Source organism: Gobio gobio, assembly GCF_949357685.1.
Source record: "Gobio gobio genome assembly, chromosome: 2".
Lineage (NCBI taxonomy): Eukaryota > Metazoa > Chordata > Actinopteri > Cypriniformes > Gobionidae > Gobio > Gobio gobio.
The window spans coordinates 585,001-594,000 of NC_137098.1; the positions used below are offsets into that span (position 1 = coordinate 585,001).

The 9,000-nt window shown below is 43.1% G+C and overlaps 1 protein-coding gene across 1 annotated transcript in view; it reads right to left on the reverse strand.

Moving 5' to 3' along the window:
* Positions 1-1,658: 1,658 nt before the first annotated feature.
* The window catches only part of LOC307139501 (macrophage mannose receptor 1-like), a gene marked incomplete at its 5' end in the record, with an annotated part of 53,813 nt that continues 46,471 nt past the window's right edge, over positions 1,659-9,000 (reverse strand). Inside the window, 6 exons of the mRNA XM_079838500.1 lie at positions 1,659-2,409; positions 2,494-2,526; positions 2,632-2,793; positions 2,899-3,015; positions 6,395-6,547; positions 6,768-6,933. Of these exons, the coding sequence (XP_079694626.1) occupies positions 2,171-2,409; positions 2,494-2,526; positions 2,632-2,793; positions 2,899-3,015; positions 6,395-6,547; positions 6,768-6,933 (870 nt within the window). The 3' untranslated portion in view covers positions 1,659-2,170. The remainder of the gene's footprint in view (positions 2,410-2,493; positions 2,527-2,631; positions 2,794-2,898; positions 3,016-6,394; positions 6,548-6,767; positions 6,934-9,000) is intronic.

The window sequence follows — 9,000 nt, forward strand, 5'->3', positions numbered from 1 at the left end:
TGAAGTGTTTACTGTAAAATCCGTTTAGATCTGCTCTGACGGATAGATCTGTATAGCCTTGGTGGTAAGAGGAAGGACCGTGTAGATCCGCTCTGACGGTCGAACAAAGTAGAGATAGCCCTGGTGTTCCTGTCCAGGAAGATTTGTCTGTAAGGGTAATGTTTAAATGCACAGTTACCTGACAAATATTTTTAAAGTAAACCTGACTCTCCATTTTCTTCCACCCCGGATAGGGGATTTCATCATCATCATATTTTTTTTTAAATTCCTATTATAACTGTTATGCTATATATATATATATATATATATATATATATATATATATATATATATATTTAAATTGCCACTGTGCATGAAGTGTGCTATACAAATAAACTTGCCTTGCCTTGCCTAAAATAGCCTAGTGTCACATCAATAAAGCTTTTGTTCGCAATTTTCTGCTCAGATGCTATAAATACAGTAGCCTACCGGTCAAATGTTTTGTATGCAATACTTCTTGTAGCCATTAAAACATATTTTGTTTCATATTGATATTTAAATATTGTAGCCTAATGTTATTTTTTAATTTAATCTATGTTGATTATGAAAAGTGAACAGCATAAGTAAGAAAGGACACATCATAAGATGCGTAATATGTCAGAAGACATGGAGTGATTTTGACCACTTCATTAAGTTTTGTTTTGTAGAAAGCCTTTCTTTAAAGTGAATTTCATTTCTTAATTTTAATCAATGTTTCATCAGCCAATTGCCTGGATTTAATAAATAAGAAGCAAATATGATAGACAATAGCCTATAATAGGCACCGGTGCGATCATGCATTGCACGGCGCGTGTCATAAATGAACCGAAACTCGAAATGATATTTGAGTATTGTGTGTATCGGATAGTTTACAAAATCAAATGATTCTGAATTTTTTTGCATTGAAATGACTGGGAAAAAGTGTCCCAATCAACCTGAACTCACCCTATACTCTTTGAAATCATAATTGCATTGTATTATGTTGTTTTAATTCCCAAATATTTTATTTATAACATTCATCATTACCAATTATTCAGTTATTTGTATTTACTGAATACTGAGTTATGTTCAATGTTATTACTACAAAGATATTACTGTTTTTTTTTAGCATGAGACTTCTTTCAAAAACATTACTTTTAACTTTTGATAATTTAACATATAGTAGGCCTTTGTAATACCTTACTCAAAGGCTCATTCATTATGCGCTCATTATGCGGTTCTTTTGTTCTCTCAGGTGTGAATCACAGCATTATTCATGATCATTCACACACTTTCGCATTCAGGCTTTGTAAAGAAAAACTACACACCTGTGCACATACGTATGCTTAAGTGCATGATGTCACCATTCTCACAGATTCACGTTTTTTGAAGTTTACACGAAAATGATAACAATATCATTTTAAAACTATTACAAAACCTGTTTTGGGGTTTGCGTTGTCTATCTGCCTGGCGCTGTCCTGGTGTGAACATTTCTACACACTGGATTTGAAATCATTTGAAATCATCTTGAGGCTCTGGGCCCCCGCCCCCGGGACTTACAGAATCATAATGATATTTAATGTCCTGATTAGTGAAGCCCTCTCAAAAAAACAAAACAAGCACTAAAATTGTATAAAAGAACTCAAATTATACACACACTTCATATTTAATGATATTTAATGATTTGTAGATTACATTTAAAAGATACACTTTCATGAAAGCATTTTCAATTAGTTGTAAATTGTCATTATACGTTTTGGACTGTGTTCTCATCGCATTTACAGTTTTGACCAGCCGGGGAGTGGCGTTTCATTTTTTCTTCTCAAGACGAAATCATTTTACGAAGCAATGGGTTCAATTAATTCAGAGTTTCCCAAAGCTCCATTTGTCCTATCCCTGTTTAGACTGGATTAAAACATATTGTTCCATTGAAGTGCAAGACACTGTAACGTTCAGGATATTTCTAAATAAGTAAAACTGCTTTTTAAAGGATGTTTTCACACAACAGATGCTTTCCATATGAAGAGCTCTTGGAGATGTGCAACATCTGACTTTCAGACTTAGGGAGGACTCTGTGTGTGTGTGTGTGTGTGTGTGTGTGTGTGTGTGTGTGTGTGTGTGTGTGTGTGTGTGTGTGTGTGTGTGTGTGTGTGTGTGTGTGTGTGTGTGTGTGTTAGGCATGCTCATTCTGTTCGATGTTGGCGACGAGTCCTTTAGTATCGACAGTGACAGGAGGCCGTATCAGGTCAGAGTTGCTATAGAGTCTGTTGTCAAACGCACACTCTCCAAACACAGGTCTAGGGCTTCTCTTGAAGAACAGAAATGTGCCGAGGCCTGCCACAGCGATGATGACCAGGACGACCCCGACTGCGATGCCCGCGGAGCCATGAGGAGCCTCCTCCACCACCGCGACTGCAGAATTAAACATCATTAAACTTTCATCTTATGACAGCCCTAATTATAATTCATTTCAATGAATGAAACATAGATACATACGTGGTACTGCTGGTTTCTCTGTTGGTGGTATAACTGAAATATAAAGACATATGTGTACATGTTTACGAAAGGTAACCTACACTATTAAACTGAATAATCTATTAAAGTTGCATTTGTATATCTGCTTGCATAACTAACCTTTTGCAGTCTTGCAGACATAAGGCCTGTAAATAGTGCAGTGTGCGGTGTTCCACATCCCAGTGCTCGACTGGATCTCCACACAAGAACCAACATCATTAGGCATCCGGGGCTTCCAGTTTGTGTAATCAACCACTGTATTATCAATCCACATCCATTGACCTGTGACACACACACACACACACACACACACACACACACACACATTATCAGATGGTGCTTCTGAGATCATTTAGAGTATTGTGTTTGTCTGGATTCATTTCTAACCCGTATGACTGCGGTGCATGCCGATCCAGAACGATTTGATTCCATCCTGCATAATGTCCAAGTTCTGAAGGATAAACTTGGATTCTACTGAGTCCTCGATAGTCAGCAGCGTTGCCCCTGAAATTACACAGTTTTTACTTAATCAGCACTGCCTTGATCTTTTGAAATATAAGAGGTCTTCGTACCATTAAATCCTCATTATAAACACAGCATTTATTTAATCAAGCGCCAAAAGCTGCTTGTTTTGATATTGGGTGATCTGTGACATCACACTGGCAAATATATTTGCATATGCCCGCCTCCAGAGCAACACATCGACCAATAGTTATCATACATAATCATTCTATAGGCCCCGCCCACTGGTGTTCAGTCACTTAATGGCTGACATTTACCTACTGTTATGGAACTGCTCCAAGACACAAAGGTTGAGGATCGAAACGCAGTATTTATTGGGGTAATCCACAATCGTGGATAATCAAGAAATCCAAAACCAAGAGACAAGAAACCAGGGAAAACGCTCAGAAATGCAGTGTGAACAAAACAAGACTTCGCAATGATTGACAGACTTGACCAGGCTTATATAGGGTGAGCTAAAAGGTAAATGAGACACAGGTGGATGTAATCAGGAATGATGTGTCCGGGCAGTGAGATGACCAGGGTAGAAGGGCTGACCACCATGGTGGAGCAGGTGACCACCACAGTAGTGCAGGCATTATTGAACCCTATGGTGGAGCAGATGACCACCACAGCTGAGCAGGTGGTCCGGTCGGAGTCCTCTCTGGACTCGGGACAGGAGATGGAGTCCTCTCTGGACTCTTGACAGAAGGAGGCGGAGCCCTCTCTGGACGCTGGTCAGTGGCTGGAGATATCTCTGGATGCTGGTCAGTGGCTGGAGATATCTCTGGATGCTGGTCAGTGGCTGGAGCCATCTCTGAACGCTGGTCAGTGCCTGGAGCCATCTCTGGATTCTGGTCAGTGGCTGGAGCCATCTCAAAATCAAATCAATCAAATCACTTTATTGTCACACAGCCATGTACACAAGTGCAACAGCAGGTGAAATTCTTGGTGCAGTTCCGAGCAACTTAGTAGTCACGACATGACATGTACAACATTTAGAGCAGCATCAGATTACACTGATGCGCCCACAATTACTCACAGCACAGTAAACTCTACAATAAACAATAAATAATTTACACAATGTGAGTGTGGTTCTCACAGCTTTAACCAATATACACATACTTACAATATACATATACTTTAAACAATATACTTTAAACAATATACTTTAAACAATATACACACTAAAACATACATTAAACAATATACATTACGCTATAATAATAATAATAATATACAATGTACAGTATACATTATTATTCACAGTAGAGATCTGAACGCTGAACGCTGAACGCTGAACGCTGAACGCTGGTCAGTGCCTGGAGCCATCTCTGGATGCTGGACAGTGGCTGGAGTCATCTCTGGATGCTGGTCAGTGGCTGGAGCCATCTCTGGATGCTGGTCTCTGGCTGGAGTCATCTCTGGACGCTGGTCAGTGCCTGGAGCCATCTCTGGATGCTGGTCAGTGGCTGGTCAGTGGCTGGAGCCATCTATGGATGCTGGTCAGTGGCTGGAGCCATCTATGGATGCTGGTCAGTGCCTGGAGTCATCTCTGGATGCTGATCTGTGGCTGGAGTCATCTCTGGATGCTGGTCAGTGGCTGGAGTCATCTCTGGATGCTGGTCAAGGGCTGGAGTCATCTCTGGATGCTGATCTGTGGCTGGAGTCATCTCTGGATGCTGGTCAAGGGCTGGAGTCATCTCTGGATGCTGATCTGTGGCTGGAGTCATCTCTGGATGCTGGTCAGTGGCTGGAGTCATCTCTGGATGCTGATCTGTGGCTGGAGTCATCTCTGGTTGCTGGTCAGTGGCTGGAGTCATCTCTGGATGCTGGTCAAGGGCTGGAGTCATCTCTGGATGCTGGTCAGTGGCTGGAGTCATCTCTGGATGCTGGTCAAGGGCTGGAGTCATCTCTGGATGCTGGTCAGTGCCTGGAGTCATCTCTGGATGCTGATCTGTGGCTGGAGTCATCTCTGGATGCTGGTCAGTGGCTGGAGTCATCTCTGGATGCTGGTCAAGGGCTGGAGTCATCTCTGGATGCTGGCCAGTGGCTGGAGCCATCTATGGATGCTGGTCAGTGGCTGGAGACATCTATGGATGCTGGTCAGTGGCTGGTGCCATCTATGGACGCTGGTCAGTGGCTGGTGCCATCTATGGACGCTGGTCAGTGGCTGGAGCCATCTCCGGATGTTGGTCTGTGGCTGGAGCCATCTCTGGATGCTGGTCTGTGGCTGGAGCCATCTCTGATTGCTGGTCTGTGGCTGGAGCCATCTCTGGATGCTGGTCAGTGGCTGGAGCCATCTCTGGATGCTGGTCTGTGGCTGGAGCCATCTCTGGAAGCTGGTCTGTGGCTGGGGCCATCTTTGGATGCTGGTCAGTGGCTCTGGGACTCTGGATGGAGACAGGGAACGTCACTGGGCTCTGGACGGAGACAGGGAACGTCGCTGGACTCTGGACTGGTGGGTACTGCGGTTCCTCCTCTGCGACTCCCACAGTGAATGCAGAACCACTCAACCATAGGGCATAGTCCAGAAACTCGATCAGTGACCCTCGAGGACCATCACAGATGAGTTTAGATTGGTAGTAATCATTAAGTCCATAACAACAAAAGTCAATAAGAGCACAAAGTCTATAAGGTATGCGAGTTCCAGAAAATCTCTGGTGTGGTCCTCAAGTGGTCGGTTACCTTGACGGAGTCGAATGAGGCTTACTGCTGGATCCATGAGGGGCTAAGTCTTCTGTTACGGAAGTGCTCTGAGACACAAAGGTTGAGGATTCAAAGGCAGTATGTATTGGGGTGATCCACAATTGTAGTCAACAAACAGGCAAGAGGTCAAAACAGGTAATCAGTCCAATCAGGCAAACAAGACAGGAGAGACAGGCAAAAGGGTCATACACGGAACAGGCAAGAAATCCAAAACCAAGAGACAAGAAACCAGGGAAAACACTCAGAAATGCAGTGTGAACAAAACAAGACTTCACAATGAATGACAGACTTGACCAGGCTTATATAGGGTGAGCTAAAAAGGTAAATGAGACACAGGTGGATGTAATCAGGAATGATGTGTCCGGGCAGTGAGTATTGTGGGTAATATAGTCTGTGGTAATATGGCAATAGTCTGAGGTGGAGTGCCCTCTCGTGGACTACACGGGCACTCTCACTGGTGATCTTGACACCTATGCAATGACTTTAAAATAATTGTTTTTGCACATATAGTACTATTAACATTATAAGTGAACTTCAAGGTCATGACCCCTTTACATTTTATTACAATGCTGTTTAAAATAAGTGAATAAGTATCATATAGTATCACTGTATTGATGCAATACTCTCATGTGAATTCTGTTTACATTAAAACTAAACAGAAAGTAATGCCTACCTATCCTCATGCATTCCACTGTGGCATGAGCCCAGTTGTCCGACATGGAGGCCATGAAGGCGTAGCAGTGTCCTCTGAAAGGGATCCAGGTTTTGCGCTTCTTTGACTCTGGGCAGTTCCCAGGCATCTGAGGAGGATCTGTGGGAGCGACATCTGCGGGACAGCGGAAGGACGTTAGCATATTAAATTCCAGCCAATCAGAATCGAGTATTCAGACAGATCCATTATATAAAGTTAATTATTTTCTATTTTCTATAGTTGAGCTTAGTGTGTGAAGGAAATGGTCACAAAAGCAACAACACACCAGTTCTCAAGTTAAATTATGCAAGACGATCTAGGTATTAATTGGATGAAATGATTGTGAATGAAATACCTGGGGATCGCTTGCACAGGGAATAATACGTGTTGTTGCATGTAGCCGTTTTCCATTCGCCATCCGTGTCAATATATACACAAGCTAAATTGTTTTTGGGCTCTCCTGTTGCCCATTTGCTGTATCTCATAAGCCAGTTGTCCACCCAGCGGTAACGTCCACTTGTCTGAATCAAACAAATTTAATTCGTAAGAATCTTCACATTCAAATCATGTCCTAGCATTCTAGCTGCAATCATGATTTTGTCATGTAAAACATGTTCAACATATTTTGTTGGTCCTGGAACAACATTCCTGTCAAGTCTTAACCCTAATCCTCAATCATAACCATAACCTATTCCTATAACCTTGGGTTTCTCCTAATGTGCTTTTTTTCTCCATTTCTGTCTCCTGGTGGAGTTTGGGTTCCTCGCCACTGTCGCCTTTTGGCTTGCTTAGTTGAGGACACATAATATTCAACAATATTACTGACATTATTGGATGAGAAGTGAACTGAGCTGGACAATGCCATCACTGTTTGAAAACTTTTTTGAATGGGGTAATTTTTTTATAAATTCAGGTATTTTTTGTCTTGTGGACTATATGTAAACATGTTTTATGTATAATATCTTATTTAGGACAGTACTAAATAAAAAAATAACATGATCCCTCTTATTTTGATACAATTATGCTGCAAGGGGTGTGTAAATGTCTGATAAGACTGAAGCAAGAAGATCAAGGGTATGCAGGGAGTACGAAGCAGCGTCTCATTCCCTCTTCATGGAACTAAAGTTACATACATAACCAAGATGTTCCCTTTCAAGGGAACTCCCGCTGAGTCATTGCTGTGGGAATGCAATACCCACGTCGCCATAGGAGCCAGATGCCCGTCCATTGTGAACGAGGAAGCAAGCACCTGTGCCTCCGGTGTAGAGCTAAGGTCAAGTTCCTAAAATCTCACAAACGTGTGCGGCAAGGCCACATCACACACTTCCTGTAGGGAAACCACTGACAAGCCCTTACATAAACAAGTGAAATGGCTTCAACCACCCACTTGCTCATGTTCTGCTTAGATGCTGGGCACCCCTTTCTAGGTGACCCGAAACACACAAACAGTTCAGCTTTGCTCCACAGGGCAGCTCAATGGACATAAGCATCTAAAGTCCACACAGGGCAGAGCAGATTAAGCTTTTCCTGGTCTGATGTCTGGAAGGGAGGAGGACAAAAGGCCTGCAGTATAATTGGTCTTACAATATTAGTAGGAACCTTAGGAACATAGCCCGGCCTAGGGTGTAGGAAGGCCTTAACCATGCCGGGTGCAAATTCCAAGCACAAGGGCGCCACCGAAAGGGCTTGAATGTCACCTATTCTCTTGAGAGACGTAATAGCCAGCAGAAAGATAGTCTTTAGAGTGAGAAACTTTTCAGGAATTTCTTCAATCGGCTCAAAGGGAGCCTCAGAAAGACCTTGTAATAAGATGGCCAAATCCCAGGCCGGCACCCTAGTACGAACTACAGGTCTTAACCTCAAAGTGCCACTGACCACTGCAGACCGGGAACACCCCACAAGAGCTGCAGTTTTGGAGATGCTCTGACCCAGTCGTCTAGCCGTCACAATTTGGCCCTTGTCAAACTCACTCAAATCGTTACGCTTGCCCATTTTTTCTGCTTCTAATACTTCAACTTTGAGGACAAAATGTTCACTTGCTGCCTAATATATCCCACCCACTAACAGGTCCGGTTATGAAGAAATAATCAGTGTTATTCACTTCAACTGTCAGTGATCATAATGTTATGCCTGATCGGTGTATGCGCCAGGATAGATGATGGTCCTGCCACAGACCAGATTTGTGACATGATCTGTTTGAGTGTAAGCATCTTGAACTTGAGCTTTGCTACAGCGCGATTGAGATAGCAAGAAATTGGATGCAACCCCCCATCCTTCTTTGGCATGATGAAGTGCCGGCTGTAAAACCCTGACTACCTGCTGGGAAGAGGGACCCTTTCTATAGCCTCCTTTCGCAGAAGAGTCTGTACTTCTTCAGTCATAACCACTGTGGGTAGGACCCCGCTGAAACGAGGTGGATGCGTTCTTAACTGGATAGCGTACACCTAGCGTATCTGCAGCACCCAACAAGATATATTTGGAAGATTCTCCCACTCAGATTTCCCAAAAAAATGCAATAGGGGTACACCTTTGGTGTATTTCGAACAGCAAGGCTGAAGCGGTGAACAGGCAGGGAACAACTGGCTTGA